We start from the raw sequence: 18,225 nt of genomic DNA, 5'->3' as shown, positions 1-18,225 counted from the left end.
ACAAAGCCAAAGCCTTGGTTCAGACACCATTCACCAAGCCATACATTGAATTCCTTAATGCGCATCTTCCTGTCATGCTGAAGGTTATGCACAGGCAAAACTGCAGAGAATGAAACAGTTGATGCAACCTCCCGTATATCCTTTCCAAGTGTGTGAAAAGCTTCTTTCACCTTTAAAACCTCATTGCAAGCCAGATCGTTTGTCCCAAGATGGAGAATAACATCCACTTCCCTTTCCTGCTTTGCTTGCCTAACAATATTAAGGATCCGTCATCTATCCCTGCTAGCAGTAGCACCAGGGAGACATCTCACAACACCATTCTTCTCAAACTTGACACCACCAACAGCTGCTTACTATCAATCCTCACCTTCTCCTTTTTGTCTTTGGCCGCAGTCTTACATACTTTAGGCATGGGAGATGATTGTTTCTCCCCCACTGTGCTTGAGCCATCCTCCATGTTGCTCTTACACTCTAAAAGTGCTGCAAATGAATTATGGAGAGCCACAGACTGTGGGACATGCCATCTACCAGAACCTACAGTAACCCATCTTCAATTTCTAGGGGGCCTCTGTGGCAGTGGCATTGCAATGTTCTCAGCCTGAGTTTGTTTAGTGGTTAATTTAAAAATCTCATATTTCACCAGTAAATGGTCACCTAAGACACCATTGAGAGGCACCATTTTTATTGATACTAATAAGCTTTTTATATCACTACTGAATCATGCCTACCTACTCAGCATTATGGAGCTGATCTTGACTGTTCTCTTAGGAGCCAATGTTCCACTGAGTAATTTTTCACCAAATATACCTTAAGAATGATTATAATTTACATGTAGATATATAAAGAGTGTATGTGTAAAGCTACCAATTAAATAAATATTTTTGGACTATGAACATCTTTTCCTATCTGTAGAGCTTCTGCCATATTGTATCTCAATGACAAAAAAAATTGCAGTCCCTGAAAGTTACCATGACCTAAGAAAGGATCAACTATGTCTGTGCGTTTCATGTCACATTCGGTGGAAAATACTGAGGAACCAAATAAAGGAAAGGCCTGGTTTACTAATTCATTTACCTCTTGTTTTCCTCCTGTAGTCTCTTGTTTTCCATTTGAAATTCGTTAGCTCTATCCATCTGCTCTTGCACCTTTCTTTGCTGCTCCTGCTGGATTTGCTCTCCTTGTATAGACAGTTGAGAGAACCTGCCAGACAAGTGCAGAATACAAAACATGCAATTCATATATTACCCTTTCATAAAAAAAACATGAATAATCTCGGAGTATAACAGAAGAGTCTAACTTGCCACAAGTTTCTGTAGAGGGCTTATTTTCTGGTGTGATAAATGGGCCCAACAACAATAGAAAGTGAAGCTGATCACTTTAACAAGAGTTTTTAGCTACAGGTATCGGCATGGCAATTACAGCAGCATTGGTTGCACATCAATAAAAATTCACATGCATCTGTTCTGTATAGGTATAGTTGTTTATAAAAATCATCTGGTGGGCTTTTTTTTATAATGTTCAACAATGTAGTAAACCTTTTGTCCAGTTATTGTCCTACCTCTCCTGCAGTTCACGATGTTCTTGTTTCAGGACTCTCATAGCATTCCGACCTCGTCTCAGTTCTCTCTGCATCCTTTCCAGCTCTCCCTCCTGTCTTTGTAGGTCCCTAAGAAGGGAGTCATAACGTCCTTGTAAATCTGAACGCTCTCTTCGTACACCATGCAGTTCTATAAGTAGCAGAGACAGGGGTGATTCTCTTGCAGAAAGAGGTATATGAACAGAATTTGGATCAGATGTAGAAGGTAAATCTGTTGTGGAGGTCGCCTGACCAGAAGATACAGTGTTGATTTTAAATCCAGAGAGGGTTGTTGTTTCTGAGGTAAAAGGTACACTCTTGAGAAATGAAGAAGTGGATTCAATATTTATGGTTTCAAAACCACACGGAATACAAACATATTCTGAAAATGTTGATGGTTGTGGGCTTAGCGACTTGTTTTCTTTTAGTCGTCCGCTTAATTTTAGCTCCTGACCTTCTTGCAGCAATCTCTTCACTGAAACTATTTCTCCAGAGTTTGCTTCCGAGTGCCTTTTTCGAGGCTCTGCCTCTTGAAAACTGTTGTTTGTTTTATCTTCAGCTTTTCTTTTGTAGGATGTCTTTTCTCCAGCTTTCTGCTCTAGCTGACTTTTAAGAACCTGAATATCTTCAGCACTTTCTTGCAACTGTCTTTGAAATAGTTCTGCCATCTTTTTGCTCTCATCCAGTTTGCATTTAAGAGACTGCTCATATATCTCCCTTTCTTTTAGCTGTTTTATTAGTAAATGTTCTTTTCCCGTGATTTCTTCTAACTGGATTTTAAGGGTTTTTATGTCTGCTTCTTTTTCTTGGAGTAGTTTCTGAGAGATTTCTGCCTCTTTAGAACTTACTTGAAGTTGTTTCATTAGACATTGTGTCTGTTCATCTTTCTGCTGCATTTGTTTTTCCAGTGAATTTACCTCACCAGTCCCTGACTGCTTTTCTTCATGAATTAAATTGGGCATGTACTGTCTTTCTCTGGTCATTTCATCTAGCTGTTTCTTCAGAATTTGAATCTCTGAACTCTCATGTTTTTGTTTCTCTGAAGCTTGCAAAATTCTCTCATCTAACTGCCGTTTCAAACACATCATTTCTCTTTCATTTTCCTCTATTTGGATCTTCCATGACTTCTCTTGTTCAGCACTTTCTTGTAGCTGTCTCCTTAGGAACTGGAGTTCTGCAATGTTTTCCTCCAGTTGTCTCTTTAATAGCTGCTCTCTTTCCTCCAAGCGTCTGTTGAGCATAAAATTTTCCCCATTTCTCTCTTCTAGATGTCTTTTTTGTGATTCTATTTCTTCTATATCTTTTTGAAGTTGCCTTTTTAGGGACTCTATCTCTTCTGCTTTTTCTTTATTCTGTCTCCTTAGTGAAATCTCACTTATATCTTTGTCTTTCAATTGTCTTATCAAAGACTGTATTTCTTCCTCATTCTCTTTCAAGAGGTTCTGACATGATTGTCTTTCTCTTGAATGTTCTTCTAGTTGTCTTTGCTGCACTTTCCTCCTGCCTTCATTTTCCTCTAAGTGCCTCTTAAGTACTTGCAATTCCCAGTCACTCTCTTCCAACTTTCGGTTTAGGGACTGCTGCTTTCCCACACTTTCATCTAGTTGCCTTCCCTGAAGTAATATTTGTTCTTCTCTTTCTTCTAGCTGTTTTTGCAGGGCATGTATATCTGTCTCACACTCTTTAATCCTTCTAAGTAAAGTATCCTCTTTCTCTGCACTTTTTTGTATTTTTCTAGTCAGACTTTCAATTTGCTCTGACATTCCATGAAGCTGGCTTTTCAATGAAGTTGATTCTGCTGTCAGAGTCACCAGTGTATCAGTCTCATTTGTGTTCTCTTGAAGATGACTCTGAAGACATTTCTCCTCCATATCCTTGAGTTGCATCTTTAAAGACTGAATCATTGTGTCTTTTTCTTGTAACTGTATCTTTAGGGTCTTTAGTTTTTGAGAACTTTCTTCCAGTTTCCTACACTCTGATATCTTTTCTCTTTGACTCTGCTCAAGCTCTCGTCTCAATAATTGTCCATCATTACAAGTGTTTTGCAACTGCTTTTGAAGAAACTGAATGGCAATGGTGCTCTCTTCCAGTTGTTTCTTAACTAGCTGTTCTATGCCTTCTATTTTTTCCAAGTTTCTTTTGAGTTCCAGCACCTCTGATGTCCTTTCCTCCAGTTGTCTTTGTACCAACTCATATAATTCTTCCCTATTTGCCAACTTCTGTTTAAGATCTTGTATTTCACCCACTTTGTCATCCAGTTGTCTTTTAATAACCTGCTGAAATTCTCCTTCTTTGGCCAAGTTCTCCCTGAGTTCTTTCGTCTCATCAGTTTTCTCTTTTAACTGCTTTTTCAGTAATTGTTCTAGTTCATCTTCCTTTTCCAAGCTTCTCTTAAGTATTTTTATCTCCCCTGTTCTCTCTTCCAGTTGACTTTCCAGTAACTTAATTAATTCATTTCTTTTTTCTATATTCCTTGTGAGTTGATTTGCTTCATTACATCTTTCTTGGAGCTGTTTCTTCAGCATATGCTCTGTTTGTTCTCTTTTGTCCAGGTTTTTCTTTATAATCTGCATTTCAACAGTTTTCTCTTCCAGCTGCTTCTTCACTAAATTCTCCAACTCTTCTCTATTTTCTAAATTTTTTCGGAGCAGATGTATTTCTCCAGATTTTTCCTGCAGTTGCTTTTCCCATATCTTTTCTACTTCTTCTCTTTTTTCTAAGGTTGCTTTAAGTGTTTGAGCCTCTGCAGTTCTCTCACCTAGTTGTCTTTTTAGTATCTCTATTTCACTTGTGCTTTCTTTAACTTGCCTCTTTAATGATTGTTCCTCTCTTTCTTGGAGATGCATCTTTATGGATTGCATATCTCTTGTGCTGGCTGCTAGCTGCTTTTTTAAGAACTGCATCTCCTCAGAATTTTCTTGTAGATGTTGCTTAAGTAAGTGTGACTCTTTCATATCGGATAATTGTTGTTTTAATAACTTTATCTCTACAAGCATCTCGTGAAATTGTCCTTGTAACACTGTGTTTTCATTTTCTTTCTCTTGCACCTGTCTGTTCAATGACTGTATCTCAGCATCACCCAATTCAAGCTTTGTATTTAAAGAGTGCACCTCGGCATAACTTAATGCCAGCTGGGTCTTCAGTGTTTCTACCTCTTCAGCACTCAATTTCTGCTGTGTGTTCAATGATTGAATCTCTTCAGATCTCAATTCTAACTGCGTCTGTAGTGATTGGAGCTCTCTATTATTCAGCTCTAGCTGTGTTTTTAGTGATCTTGACTCTCCAGAAATCAACTTGAGTTGAATATCCTGTGATTGTACCTCTGCAACACTCACATCCAGCTGTGTTTTTGCTGATTGTTCCCTTCCAGCACTCAGCTCCAACTGTGTCTTCAGTGACTTTACCTCTCCAGATAATAATTCCAGTTGTGCATTCAGAGATTGCTCCCTATTTGTGCTCATTTCTAGTTGGGCCTTCAGAGACTGTACTTCTCCATCACTCTGTTCAAGTTGCGTTTTTAATGACTGTAACTCTCCAGTACTCTGCTCCAGTTGTGTAGTAAGAGATTTTACTTGTGTGGTGCTCAATTCTAGTTGTGTTTTTAATGTCTGAACTTCTCTCTGACATAATTCAAACTGTGTCTTTACAGTTTGCTCTTCCCCAGTTTTTAGGTCCAGTTGAGACTGTAATGAGTTGACCTCCACAGCACTCAATTCTAACAGGGTCTTTATTGACTGCACTTCTCCAGTGCTTGATTCCAGCTGAGTTTTTAATGACTGTGCTTCTACAATACTATTTACAAGCTGCATATTTAGGGATTGTATCTCGTCAAAACATAGCTCGAATTGTTCCTTCTTCAGATTTGCAGTATTAGGGCTATATGAACGAACACCTGCTGACTGCAGCATTTCTGAAGATGTTTCTTTTAATTGTCTTTCAGTTACCTGATCATCATAATCAGTGTCTATGAAATGTCTGTTACTTTCTGTACCATTTCCAATTTTTTGTTTTGATTGATCAATTCCTTTGATAATTTTGACTGACTTTTCACCATTAGTTTCTGTCTTCGTATTTTTCGGTTGTTCATTGTCAATATCTCCCTCTGATTGTTTCCTTTCTTTATCACCCCTGTCTCCATCTCCAGAAAGATGTTTATCCACTAAGCTGCCACCATCTGGCTCCTAGTAAAGTAAAATAATATACAAATTAAAAGGGTTTTCGTGGGAGAGAAAGATTTTATTTTTTTCAAATGAGCCAGAATGGATTAAAAATAAAAAAGAAGAAGCCATTGATCTCCACTTTCTGGTCCTGGCAAAACAAACAGGAAAGGCCTAAAAAAGCCTGCTCAGGATTAGCACTCACACTGGAGACCTGTCGCCAGTGGCTGAGCGGGCATTTCTAGCCATTTACTGGCCACTGGCCAGGACCAGGAAGTAGAGAGCAGCAGGTATTGGGCATCATTAGAACAGCAAGGTCAATATCACAAACGGAGAAGCACTTCTCTAGATCACCTATTATTTGTCAAGCTTCTGACTTGACCGTTTCGTTTTTTTATTAATGCAGGGGTCTCACCTCTCTGACACACAAGTCCCCCAATTTGTCGGCGATCCGATCCTCTACCTCTTTTTGCTCTAAAGGGTGTTGTCCTGTGTTCTCCAGTTCTATTTTATGTCTAGTAAGAACCTGCAGTCTTTCTCTTAGGCACTGATTTTCTTTCTCCAAACGTAGAACAACTTGGGACATCTCTGAGCTTAGGTCCAAAACTATAAGATTAAAAAAAAAAAATGGTAGTTTAAACACAGACATGTAGGACCTTGCAAAAGTTTTTGCTGTTCTGTTACAATAGAACAATTGGATCATTAGATTTATATATCTGTGGCAGTGGAATTAATTTATAAATTGTGCTGTAAGCAATAAATAAAAACTGTTTTGTGAGTGCGTTTGCCATGAAACCCCAAAATAAGGTCTGATCCAAACAACCAACTTCTGTCATATATTTAGTTGAATAAGGTTCCCTGTGCGCAAAGTGCACTTGTTCTGAAAGACCCTTAGTTGGGTCTGCAACCCTACTAAGCAAACAACTTGAGGTCCAAGGAGCTCTCCAAACTGATCATAGACAAAGTTATAAAAAAGTAAAGAACTGGATAGAGTATAAAAATATCCCAAACTTTGAACATCCTACGGAGCACCATTAAATCCATTATAACAAATTAGAATATAATAGAACTGCAAAACTTACTTATATATATTAGCAGCTAATAATCTGATGGATTATATAACATATATACAAAACCAAAAATGTCCTCAGTTTACAAAATAAGAATATACTCAGTTACAGAAGCAGATAGCGATACTGAACCCCCAACCTATTGCAATGAGGATTGAGAATGACATCACCAAAATAATATAAAATGAAGATCTGATTCAGCATGGAGTATCTAGATTTGTTTCAATTATAAACAGGGACGAATCGTCCCCATCGTACCTCAACACTTGGGCAAATTAATTTGAAAAATCCTTTAATGAAAATGAAAAACAATAATTATGCAATCTTCTGTACGAAGAGTGACTTAGACCAGACTCCAAGAAGCTCATTACAAACTTTACTAGATAATGCAGAACTACTGCTCTCCTTCATAGGATTAATTCAAAGATTCCTGTACACTGCTGGAGGTGTGGTGGAGGGACTGGATCTTTTACCCACATATGGATTACATGTGACAAGATAATTCCCCTATTGCTCAAATTCAATCAGATAATCTCTGAAATATATAAGAAAAAGGGGGAAGTAGATAGGGAACTAATCTTATTAGGGGTATACAATAAAAAAAACACTAATGTCTCAGGGATAGGCTTTTCCCTTTTTTGATTACAGCACTGAAGACTATCATTCCAAAACATTGGTTGTGTACAGATACTCCTCCTATTCAGGAATGGATAGCAGAAGTTACAAAAATTAATAGATTCGAAAAGCTGAAGTGGACGGTGTTAGGAATAGGAAATCTCATATTGTATCTCAGGATCTGGACCAGATGGAACAACCACATTTCCACAGACAAAGTTTCTAAATATTGTGATTGAATAAAGGTTTATCATATTATTATTTTTTTGGGATATGCCATACAACATGTGACATTGTTCTGTTCTCCCCCTTTTAAACCCTATGTTCCTTTTTGTTTTATCCCTCCCCCTCCCCATACCTCTCCTCTTCCCTCCTTCCTTCCCCTTCACCACTTGCGCACTGGCTCTTGAACGATGCTATCATTTTAATTGAATCATAGAAATAAAATAAGCTTTTCAGCCAAAATGTACCTTACTATTAGATTGAGAATATCTGCTTATTCATAGTATATTCATTAGAAATATTACCCCAGTGCATTTTTTTTATTTATTTGAAATATGTAATACTTTCATATCAATGATGCTTTCTTCTTGATTAATTACTGCTATTATATTGCTTTGATTGTAATGGTGAATGGAACCATGTGCACTGTGAATACAAGTTTTCTTTTTCTTTGTTAAACAAAAATTTACAAGAACTGCAAAACTGACAAGAAAAACTGCCTACCAAAACTCACAAGCAGGGCATTGATCAGGGATTCAACAAAGAGAGAAATGATAACACTGAAAAATCTCCAAAGATCCACAGTGCAGATAAAAGTATCTGTCCATAGGACCACTATAAGTCATACTGTTGTATGAATCATTTTCATTCCATGTTGTAATGTAACAAAACAGGAAGACTTTTGCAAGGCACTGTATGTAATACAATACTGACTGAACAGAAAAAAGATGTTTGATAAAAAATATGGAGATTCTACAGCAAAATCTTTCTCTGCCTTTTGGATATAATAGATTAATATCAATGCACCACTCAATCTTCCTGAAATGTCTATCAATACTTACATTCAGCTTCAGTGTCCTGTTTTTCCCAACTTTCTTCCCTCTCAGTCACAGGCCTTATTTCCCACTTTGGGACTGTAGTACCATCAGTCTCATACACTCTTTCCCAAACTTGAGTGGTCTCTTCCCTTAACATTCGTATCTCTTCTGCCAGAGTTAGATTATCATGAAGCAGACTCTGCACTCTTTGGCCCTCCGAGTCTCTCTCCTGAAAAAAGACAACTATACCCGTCATACATAGCAAGACGGACTCAATGTAGATTTGACATGATGTACCAGACAAACATGTAGCTGAAAATATGAAAAAGGTTCAAGGTGCTCAGAAGTTTTGAGCAAAACATAAGAACGATACTCAATAAATACCCCGTTGTAGGGTTCTGCAGAATATGTAACCGCCATATAAATAAAGACTGCAATGCAGTAACTAAAGCCAGAGTCATAAAATAACAGCTGGACAAGACAGGGATGGCAATAAGGTATTTATTTAAAAATATCCATATTATACCATTTCAGTTCTCTTCAGCTTCTCTTCAAGTAACTGCTTTTCTCTCTCGCACATTCGCAGTCTTTCTGAACGTTCCCTTTCTGCAGAAAGTTGATGTTCTAACACTTCTTTATCTTCCAATAAACTTCTTGAAAACTCTTTCTCTTCCTGTAAGTAGACTCTGAATTAATACATGTCATTGTTGAGGAATGGTTGAGACGTATGCATATATATCCATGCATGCATGCAAACACGTGCATGCATGTATGGTATATATGCATACGTTGACTACCATATCATGTGGTCCACTGGGACTCATTGTGGCCCCTGTGGAAAATATGTGCCCCCAAATAAATATATATATATATATATATATATATATGTAGAGGGAAGTGTATTAAATATTCCCTAGATTCAATTCCCTATCAACTCTTATCAACAGGTCATCCCCCATGTTTAGAGAAAAACTTGTGCTGATAGCCTGTAGGATAACAGCTGATCAGTATCTAGTCCTCTTTTGTTCAGGCCCCAAACAATCAGACTCTCTGGCACCGTTTGTCAGGGGGCTTTCTAACCAGAGACATCATAAACTTGTTTTCCACAACTCTTCCCCATGGCTAAACTCCATGCCCCTACTTCCAACATTTTGGGACTAGGGGGAGGACTCTTGGGATTTGAGGAAGGCACACTATGATGTCACGTCAACGATTCACTTGCAGGGTATTAACCCTTGCATTGCCCCACTGTACCGCACCCCTACCTACCCACAACCAGCTCATATACACCCCCTCTCTGTACATTTGCAGGGTATTAACCCTTGTATTGCTGTACAGCCCCAAACACCCCACTGTACCTCACCTCTCCCTAACACTTGCAAGGTATTAACCCTTGCATTGCTGTCTCCCCCACTGTACCTTACCCCTATCCACTACCTGCCCATACACACCCCCTCTCTGTACCCCTAACACTTGAAGGGTATTACTGTATCTGTGTCTGTGGCCTGCATACACCCCTGCAGTGCCACCGTTAACCCTTGTCGTACCCCTATAGGGACAGCTAGTAGCCAGGGGGTAATATTTGTGTGTGTGTATTGTATAGTTAGTTTGTGGGTGGAATTTGGGAACCGTGTAGTGTAGTATAGTACTGTATATTTAGTGCTGTATTGTTAGTGTATTGCGTGTGTAGTGTACTAGGTATTAATAAATATCTTGTTTTACTTGTAACTATCTGTGTAACGTGTAGTTATTGGCGATAGTTAGTTCAGTAAGGCGCATGCAGCTAGTTAGTGATTAGTGTAAGGCAAAGTATAGTGAAAGTATTGTAACATTGTTATATAAAGGTATATTAAGGCGGAGTCATCAATAGACGACTCCTCCTATTTATGAATATTAAATATTGATATTTACATAAATATTGGTGATTAATATCCCCCCTTTACATTCATGATTCCCAGATATCGTGATAGATTTGAGAGAAGAATACAGTGCACACCATGCTACATGATGAAGAGATGTCACAGTTCTCCGTTTGACATAAAACGTGCACAAGCCATACATATGCTTTAGCCAGGTAATGACAACACTACATTGTTATATATTATAGAAGGGTTTCTAAAGATTTCTTATCTAAACAGTTCATGTATTTGTGACATTACACTGTGGACCAGATACCTGTGTGTATTTTAAGAAGGTACAAGGAATCATCGTGGATGATAGATATGTGTCACAGAGGTTCCTGGCCTCGCTGGAGTAAGAGACAGTTTTCATGTGTCAGGTGGGTGGATTACTCCTCTCTGACACTGGAACTGTGTGAAACTCTGTGATGGCTTTGCATACAGCAGGAGCAACCCCCAGCGTTCACGATGCCCGGAAAGCAGTATGCGCAGCGATTCCTAAGATGACACCCGCAGATGACATCGAAACCTACCTGGCGATGTATGAGAAAGTGGCCACAAGGGAGAAGCTACCCCGAGACCAGTGGGCCGAGGTCGTCGCTCCGTTCCTGGCCTCCGATTCCCAGCGGGGTTAGTTAAACTTGCCAGATGATCAAGCGGCCGACTACCAAAAAGAGATTTTGGCAAGACTGGGGGTGTCACGGCTGTTTAAGGGTAAGAAGAGCATACACAGTAAAAAGAGCTACTGACCGGACCCAAACTAGGGAAGAGAAAGGGTGACCCCTGTCAGACCCTCAACACTCTCCCTATGCTGCTAAAGCACATGCCCGGATCCATGTGGTGGAACGAGGCATGCCCGCGTGCCTAAGACTGATGAGCCCTGTAACCCCTACAATAGTGGAAGGGGCACGGCCACCGATGCCCTGCTCAGAATATGGAGGGAACCGTGGCCACCTCAGATCCAGTCGGAAAATCACCAGGTACACAACAATGTCTGCACACTTAGCTGATGGAGCTGCAGCCGCAGAGAAGACGGATCCAAGGGCAGCTGGCAATATCCGGAGTGCTTGCAGCAACAGAACACAGGTCCAGAGAACTAATAGCTTAACAAGTGAAGATACTCAAGGCAGAGCTACAACTGAAAAGAGAAATATAATCCACGCCCTGCAATAGGAGGAGGGGTGATTTAAAGGCAGGGAAATCAAACGCAGGAGGAACAGCTGGGAGTAAAGACCTCATCACAGGGGCGGAGAAACAGAACAGTGAGAACACCTCCAAACTCTAAGTGACATCATCACAGGGGTGGAGACACAGAGCTGTGAGAACGTCTCAAAGCTCTGGTAGTGACAGGGGGTGAATGTGTTGGTCTGGGCCCAGCGGGTACATCAGTGCGGGGTTTAAGCCAGCTGAGCCCACGAGACCCCAATATTATGACTTACTCCACCTCTTGCAAAAGTGACTACAGCCTGATGTGCTGAGTCCCACGGCTATGCTGGATAGACTATTGACCAATATCTTCTGGAGGGCTCTGCCACCCCCTCTACAGCACTGTATCGGCCAGGTGTCTTCTGGCAATGCACTGTAGATGGTGGACCTGGTGGAGTACTATGAGGCTACTAAGAATCTTAAGGGGGGTTCTTTCGGGAGGGGGAAGTCAAACCCCATAAATCTACACCCCAGACCCGGCGATTCGTGCCAACCAAACCCGCCCGGGATGTACCCCCTATGGATCCGGCTCCGATCGTCCGCTGGCAGTGTCGGGAGCCTGGCCATGTACGAGATGACTGTCCACATAAGGTGGACCCCATGGACACGAACTATTGCTTACGTCATTCGTTATATGCCAGGAAGCTGTGCGCAGCAGGTACCCCAGAAACTCTAAACCACTTGTGCCAGGTGGAAGTCAGAGACACTCCAGCGGAGACCCTGCTGGACTCAGGAAGTCTGGTGTCCCTAGTAAGGGCTTCGCTGGTATGGTACGCTGAGTATACTGGCCGGAAAGTCGGGGTCATGTGCATTCATGGAGACTTAAAAGACTATTCCACTGCCCTGGTGTCTCTAACCACGGGGACCGGCAGGTGGACTCATGAAGTGGCAGTTGACAAAAACTTACACTATGAACTTATAATAGGGAGAGACTTCCCGGCACTGTGGCCTGCCTCGAGGATAACTGATACACGTGAGACAGGGGTAATCCCAGCAGAGTGGACTTGCTCCGGGGGGGAGGCCAGAACTCTGGGAACCCGAGGCCAAAGGGCCAGCAGTAGGGGTGACCGCCACTTCAGTGGAAGAGGGGGAGGCAACCCCACTGAGTGTAATGGTGGGAGATGTGGAGGATTTGCAGCCGGGGCCTGAGCTGGCAGACCTCAATGTCTCCGGGGATAATATTGGTACTACACAACACTGGGACCCAACCCTGTCCCGAGCCTGGGAAAATGTATTAATAATAGATGGTGAACCACAACAAGCAGAGTCGGTCTTCTCCCGTTTTGTGGTTCATCAGGATATGTTGTATCGAGTAAACCAGGTTCAGGGTAAACCCATTGAACAATTGGTGGTGCCCCAGGCTTATTGCCAACTTGTGTTAGAGTTAGCCCACCAACATGTTCTCGGGGATCATCTGGGAATGCAGAAAACACAGGACCAGATATTAGAACAGTTTTACTGGCCCAGTGTGTTTAGAGAGGTGGATGAATTCTGTAAGTTTTGCCTGACCTGACAGGCAACTAGCCCCCAGCACCTTTTCAGCAGTCCTTTGGTACCTCTCCTGATCATCGAGGAACTGTTTGAGTGAATCACTATGGACCTCTTAGACCCAGTACCAAAGTCCGCTAAAGGACACCAACACATCTTGGTTGTCCTAGACTACGCCACTCGGTACCCGGAGACAGTGCCACTGCGGCATACATCGGCTAAACTTATAGCTAAGGAGCTAATGGAAATGTTCTCACGAGTTGGGTTACCTAAAGAGGTTCTGACCTGACCAGGGGACCCCTTTTATGTCCAAGGTCATGAGGGAACTCTGTAAGTTGCTGCATATCAAACAGTTACAGACGTCCGTGTACAAACCACAAACGGACGGTCTCGTTCAGAAGTTTAACAAAACAATAAAACCATGTTAAAAAGGGTGGTGTTTAAAGGGGGGAAGGACCGGGACCTTCTTCTGCCCTATCTTATGTTCACTGTGTGAGAGGTGCCTCTACTGGGTTTTCACCCTTCGAATTGCTATATTGCAGACATCCTCGTGGTTTGTTGGACCTAGCCAAAGAGGTGTGGGAACAGCAACCCACTCCACATAAAAGTGTTCTTGAGTACATTACCAAGATGCAACAGCGGATAGAAACTGTTTTGCCTCTTGTCAGGGAGCATATGGAGGCAGCTCAGTGACCCCAGAGTCAGATCTATAATCGGCAGACTCGGGTCTGGATCTTTAACCTGGGTGATCTGGTTTTGGTTCTGGTGCGGACCGTGGACAGTAAGTTCCTGGCCAGGTGGCAGTGGCACTATGAGGTACTTGAGAAAACTGGAGAGGTAAACTACAAGGTACACCAGCCAGGTTTCATGGTGGGGAGTAAGGGAAACTCCCGACCGAACAATGGGAAGCAGACGGGATAGCAACTAGGCCAGAAAGCTAGGACAAGGGAGCAGGTCACCTCCTATTGCATCCCTAGGAAACCTAGGACCCTGAGTCACCCTGATAATCCCTCAAATAAAGGGCAGAGATGACCTGTTCATCCCAGACACTGATGAAAAGGAGTCTCCACCGGCCTAGCTGCAAGGAAACAGTGGAGACTGAATACAGTAACTGGATCGGCAGGTAAGCACACCATATAACACACTTAACTGCCATAGCAACACCATCTGGAACCCGAGAATGAGTACTGGTGCCCACACACCATACAGGACACAGTACAAAAAAACCACACCCAGGTAACCAGCACACCAGTTACTGCCTGGAAACCCTCATGCAAAACAGACACATGGCGGCCCAAGGCAGAGCAGCATCCAGACTTGTAGTTCCCCCTCCAGAGAACCCTGACACCCCCTTCCGGAGGGCAACACTTAGGGAAAATCTCTAGCAACATGCTGGACTACAGTCACCAATAGACCAGACATGTAACAACACTAGACAAGACAACACCCACCCATACATAAACATCACCAAACATATGCATAGGTAGTGAAGAGAAGGTAGACAAGGGGATGACATAGAAGACATTGGAGAGACATCGATGTCCTACCAGGTGGACCTCAAGGCCTAGGCAGATAGAACACCCAGGAAAGGAGCATAGCTCCAGCAGAAACAGAAGCTGGAGAACAACTAACTCCAGCCTGGAAGCCTCAGGCAAGAGAAACACCAAGTGGCCACACCCAGCCATGTAGTTAACCCCTCCATAAACAACAGGTTGCCCCAGGCAACAGCATGCACGGTAAATGTGTCACGGTGCACACTGAGGCCGTGACACCAGGGAGGCGAAAGCCGGAGCAGGTGTACCATGTAAATTTACTCAAACCGTGGAAAGATAGGGAAACCTGTATTGAAGAGAGCCCGGGCCAGATTTTCTAGGGGAAGCGATTTCGGCCCCTCTGTCTGAAGCAAGGGAAGCGGCTGCCACAGTAAGAATTGCTGACAGCCTCTCATCTAAACAGGCTCATGAGGCCAAGGAGTTTATTAGCCGGAACACGGATGTGTTCTCGGACCTCCCTGGACGCACTTACACAATTTGGCATGACATTATCACTGAGCCTCAGTTGAAAGTCCGGTTAAAACCATACCGGGTACCCGAGGCTCGGCGAAAAACCATCTTGGAGGAAGTGCAACTAATGCTGCAACTAGACGTCATTGAGTAGTCTAAAAGTGAGTGGGCCAGGCCTATTGTATTGATACCCAAACTGGGCAGAACATTACGGTTTTGTAACGACTTTAGAAAATTGAACAAGATTTCTAAGTTCGATGCATATCCCATGCCCCGAGTCGATGAGCTAATTGAAAGGTTAGGACAAGCCCGATATTTTTCAGTTTTGGACCTCACGAAGGTTATTGGCAGGTGCCCTTAACAGAGGCTGCTAAAGAGAAAACTGCTTTCATCACACTGGAGGGGCTATATCAGTACAAGGTGTTACCCTTTGGTTTGCATGGCGCCCCCGCCACCTTTCAAAGGCTAATGGATATTGTACTTCGTCCACAACGTAGATACTTTCGGCTACTACCTGGACAATATGGTCATCCACAGTAACGACTGGGAAAGTCAGCTACCCAAAGTGCAGGCTGTATTTGACTCCGTTAGGAAGGCTGGGATAACCTCTAACCCCAAAAAATAGGGTTAGAGGAGACTAAGTACTTTGGGTATGTCATTGGGTGCGGAGTTATCAAACCTCAAGTGAACAAAATAGAGGCAATTCAGAATTGGCCCCGACCTGTCACCACTAGGCAAGTAAAGTCATTCCTGGAAATGGTGGGCTATTATATGAGGTTTGTTCCCCACTTTGCTACAGTGGCTACGCTATTAACAGTGCTCTTGAAGGGATGCAGGTCAGTGATGGTTTGCTGGGATGATCGGGCAAAAGAGGCGTTCTCCGCTATGAAGTCTGCACTGTGTGGGTCCCCGGTTTTGGTGACGCCTGACTTCAAGTGGGAATTCATAGTACAGACGAACGCCTCCGAAGTAGGCCTTGGTGTTGTACTGTCTCAGGAAGTTAGCGGGGAGGAGCATCCCGTTGTCTTCCTAAGCCGCAAGTTTACCCCAGCCAAAACCAGGTACAGTATGGTGGAGAGAGAGTGCCTGGCTATCAAGTGGGCACTCGAGTCTCTCCGCTACTATTTGTTGGGGAGACAGTTCCGCCTGGTGACTGACTACTCCCCTCTCAAGCGGATGAGCCAGGCCAAAGAGAGAAATGCTCGAGTCACCAGGTGGTTCCTGTCCTTACAGAACTTAAAGTTCTCCTTAGAACACAGGGCAGGCCGCTTGCAGGGTAACGTAGATGCCCTGTCCCGAGTGCACTGTCTGGCATGTGTTCACCCCTTCAGGGTTGAATAAAGGGGGAGGTATATAAGAAGGTACAATGAATTATTGTGAATGATAGGTATGTGTCACGAGGTTCCTGGCCTCGGTGGAGTAAGAGCCAGGTTTCATGTGTCAGCAGCAGTTGCTGTGTGACATCTTGCTATCTAGTATGGCTGTAAATAGTTGATCCGGGACAGCTCTTACTGGGAGTAGTCAAAGTGCTGGGTGGGTGACTACTCCCCATGGTCCAGGCCGTGTTTTGACAGGCCTATAAAAAAAACTGCCAGCATCGTCAGGTGGGTGGATTACTATTCTCTGGCACTGGAGCTGTGTGAAACTCTGCTGAGATCTGAGGCCTGTGTGTGGGCTGAAAGCTGAAGACTGTGTGTCGGGCGAGCAGGAAGCCTAAAGCCTGCAGGTAGACTTTCTGAGGCTGAGCATTCAGCCGGCTGTGGATTAAACACCCAGGATCAAAGGTGAATGTTTTTCTGTATGAACTGTTTTGGTCTGAACTAACACCAATACTGAAAATGGACTGTCATACTGTGAACCTGCAACTAGTGTGAATAAACACTGCAGTTTTTGAGTTACAAATGTGTCCCGCTTGTCCTGTCTACCAGAGCGAATCCCCATGGTATATAGATCCATGGACCACTATTGTGAATATCAGCAATGCTCTATAAACTCTATTCTTTTCACGACAACATAATACTAGCAGCAAATAGTGGAAAAAATTGTGGAAGTTCAGAAAAATATTTTCTTCTGTCGTATGAGGGCTTTTGCAGGACCAAGTTGTATTTTTTTAAAGGCACCATTTAATTTACCTTATCTTGTTTATCTTGTACTGGAAAACAGGAAACAACTTCTTTGTGGGATGAAATTGTAAAAAAATTCAATTCTTCCAAGGTTTTTTTGGGGTTTTGTTTTTACAACATTGAATGTGCCCTAAAAATTACATGATTTCATTCCGCAGGTCACTACGATTGCGGTGATACCTACTTAATATTGTTTTTTATTATGTTTTACTACTTTTTTTAAATAAAAACCTTTGGAAACTACATTTTTTTCTTTGCATCACTGTATTCTGACAGTTATAACTTTCGAAAAGTCTTTCTACAGAGCTGTGTGAGGGCTTGTTGTTTGCAGGACAAGCTATATATATGTAAAGAATAAGTCAAAGCAACTGGACGTACTGTAGATTTCTTGAAAACGTTTCACTCGTTCTTCCAACGAGCTTCCTCAATTCTGAGTGACTGTACAAAAATTCTGGGAATAAATACAGTACAGACCAAAAGTTTAGACACACCTTCTCATTCAAAGAGTTTTCTTTATTTTCATGACTATGAAAATTGTAGATTCACACTGAAGGCATCACAACTATGAATTAACACATGTGGAAAAAAGTGTGAAACAACTGAAAATATGTCATATTCTAGGTTCTTCAAAGTAGCCACCTTTTGCTTTGATTACTGCTTTGCACACTCTTGGCACTCTCTTGATGAGCTTCAAGAGGTAGTCACCTCAAATGGTCTTCCAACAGTCTTGAAGGAGTTCCCAGAGATGCTTAGCACTTGTTGTCCCTTTTGCCTTCACTCTGCGGTCCAGCTCACCCCAAACCATTTCGATTGGGTTCAGGTCCGGTGACTGTGGAGGCCAGGTCATCTGGCGCAGCACCCCATCACTCTCCTTCATAGTCAAATAGCCCTTACACAGTCTGGAGGTGTGTTTGGGGTCATTGTCCTGTTGAAAAACAAATGATGGTCCAACTAAACGCAAACCGTATGGAATAGCATGCCGCTGCAAGATGCTGTGGTAGCCATGCTGGTTCAGTATGCCTTCAATTTTGAATAAATCCCCAACAGTG

General features: G+C 42.5%; 1 protein-coding gene across 1 annotated transcript in view; it reads right to left on the bottom strand.

Moving 5' to 3' along the window:
• CCDC88B (coiled-coil domain containing 88B) overlaps window positions 1-18,225 on the bottom strand; it is a 162,503-nt gene that overhangs the window by 44,291 nt on the left and 99,987 nt on the right. Inside the window, exons 11-15 of the mRNA XM_044269660.1 lie at window positions 8,985-9,131; window positions 8,483-8,687; window positions 6,149-6,339; window positions 1,559-5,757; window positions 1,075-1,200 (exon numbers count right to left, since the gene is read on the bottom strand). Coding sequence (XP_044125595.1) covers window positions 1,075-1,200; window positions 1,559-5,757; window positions 6,149-6,339; window positions 8,483-8,687; window positions 8,985-9,131 — 4,868 coding nt within the window. The remainder of the gene's footprint in view (window positions 1-1,074; window positions 1,201-1,558; window positions 5,758-6,148; window positions 6,340-8,482; window positions 8,688-8,984; window positions 9,132-18,225) is intronic.

This window comes from Bufo gargarizans, chromosome 10 (assembly GCF_014858855.1).
Source record: "Bufo gargarizans isolate SCDJY-AF-19 chromosome 10, ASM1485885v1, whole genome shotgun sequence".
Classification (NCBI taxonomy): domain Eukaryota; kingdom Metazoa; phylum Chordata; class Amphibia; order Anura; family Bufonidae; genus Bufo; species Bufo gargarizans.
This window is presented reverse-complemented; position numbering and strand designations above follow the sequence as displayed.